Source organism: Austrofundulus limnaeus, unplaced genomic scaffold (assembly GCF_001266775.1).
Source record: "Austrofundulus limnaeus strain Quisiro unplaced genomic scaffold, Austrofundulus_limnaeus-1.0 Scaffold2066, whole genome shotgun sequence".
NCBI classification, from domain to species: domain Eukaryota; kingdom Metazoa; phylum Chordata; class Actinopteri; order Cyprinodontiformes; family Rivulidae; genus Austrofundulus; species Austrofundulus limnaeus.
This window is the reverse complement of record NW_013954468.1, coordinates 18133-20125: the sequence shown is the minus strand read 5'-3', so window position 1 is coordinate 20125 and position 1993 is coordinate 18133. Positions and strand designations below refer to the sequence as shown.

Below are 1993 nucleotides of genomic sequence, written 5' to 3'. Positions count from 1 at the left end.
AATTTGTGTTGTTTTGTTTTAAATGAATAAACTTTTAAAATTAAAAAAATAATAATTTTCTTTATATATCACAAGGAGAAATCTTGTTCAAAGGGCTACTGTGCATTAGCTCAAGTTGTTTGAGTCCAGGTGAGAAGATYGACACGTAGGAAAACACTAACCTGTACGAGGATATCTGTAAGCATCTGCCTTCCTCTCTTCCAGTGCAGGAGCTGGGACATGAATAATTTCCACTTCTGTCTCATCCACCTCTTCATACAGAAGGTACATTGTTTTATGTTCATCAGGGCCTGAAGAAACGTTTGTTTCAGAACAGTTTTAGCCTGATGGATTCAGACAGTTGTGTTCTTTTAAGACATAAATACTTGAGTTTGTATCTAACTGCTGACCTTCTACTGCTGAGGGATTCCACCAGTAACCAGTAAAACGATCAAACTCCTCTTGGATGACAAAAGTTGCTACGCCTGCAGATTTTGGATCATCTTTAACATTGTCTAAACCTGCAGGAAAAGCAGAGAACACCAGTTTACATTCACATGGCTTTACATAAAACACATACAATCAGTGTGCACTGTTTCTTCCAGGTTACTCATTTACCACAAGCAGGTTTTAGGTCCAATCATTTAGAAAGATAGTTGAGAGCAGAGGGAACAGAAAGAGCAGAAGAGTTTAAAAACTAAACACCAGCATTCTTTGAATGAATGAATGTTGCCAGTTGCCCTGCATGTGTAGTGTTAGATCTTGAGGAATGATGGAGCTTTAGTCATTTTGGTCAAACGTTGATAATTTCACTGTTCAGTGACTACRTTCTGAGTTTCACTGAAATCTCACCAGTGGTTCTCTGACAGATMTATAAGCACATWAACAGGCAAAACCCTCATCGCCCTKCCTTCTGTCAGAGGGCAATAAGGTCAATGACATGGAGACATGAATTTAACGTCATTATTTATTCATCTGAAAACAGGAGCCAACATGAAGAAGCAGTGTGTGAAAATTTATCTAATACTTCCTGCTTCTAAAGCAATTCAGAAGGTTGTAAGTAAAATAATAATTTATGACAGAAAATAAGCTTTCATTGATCAATTAAACATGAAGTTATGTGAAAGAAAGTCCCACCTCACAGYGTTTTCTTTTTATGAAAACATTTTCTGTAATAAATCAAGACACTTTTTGAAAAGAGAAAAGCTTCAGACCTTTGTGACAGTATGTGAGTCTCCTTTCTTCACCCGTTTTAATGTTGGCAATCCACAGGTCATTGTTGTTGATGAAGGCTATGAAGTCAGGATGTCCGGGGCAGATCTTCGGGTCCATGCGGGTGCCTGAGCACTGGCTCTTGATCTCCACAGGCTTTACAGGAGCTGACTGCTGAAAACACGATCACATATTTGTYAAAGGTAAAGTGGATAAAACTGACCCAAGCCAGCTTTATTTAAAAGCCAATGAAAAAAAATCTTGTTCTATTTCAAAGAAATTCTCCAAACWGTAACTTAGAATCATCTGATGGACTTTATCAGTGGTGGGCAGCGCTAATTTAAAAATAGCTCTGCAATTTCTGATGTGCTTCTGAAAATATTTAGTTTCACAACTTCAATAGCGCTTAGTGCATAGAAATATTAGTGGAAGCTAATTCTAAAGCGCAGGTTCAATTGGACACTTAGCTGGCTACAATTCATGCACAATATATGTACAATGCTGCCCACTAGTGGTGTATGAAACCTTGTACAGCTCGTTTTACAACCACCAAATGCTGGGGGTCTGATTTCCTCAAACACAACTTTGACTCCTGGATGTAAAAATTAAAAACTTGTTGAGGCTTGCTCGGCTGATTCTTTAAGAAGTTGTTGAGGATTGCTACTTCAGCTGATTCTTTAAGAAGTTGCTGAGGATTGCTACTTCGGCTGATTCTTTAAGAAGTTGCTGAGGATTGCTACTTCGGCTGATTCTTTAAGAAGTTGCTGAGGATTGCTACTTCGGCTGATTCTTTGTCTTTTTC

At 38.2% G+C, this 1993-nt stretch overlaps 1 protein-coding gene across 1 annotated transcript in view; it reads right to left on the bottom strand.

Annotated features, from left to right (window-relative positions):
• The window catches only part of LOC106536985 (dipeptidyl peptidase 9), a gene marked incomplete at its 3' end in the record, with an annotated part of 33153 nt that overhangs the window by 20330 nt on the left and 10830 nt on the right, over positions 1–1993 (bottom strand). The window contains 3 exon segments of the mRNA XM_014034350.1: positions 162–290; positions 390–500; positions 1194–1365. Of these exon segments, the coding sequence (XP_013889804.1) occupies positions 162–290; positions 390–500; positions 1194–1365 (412 nt within the window).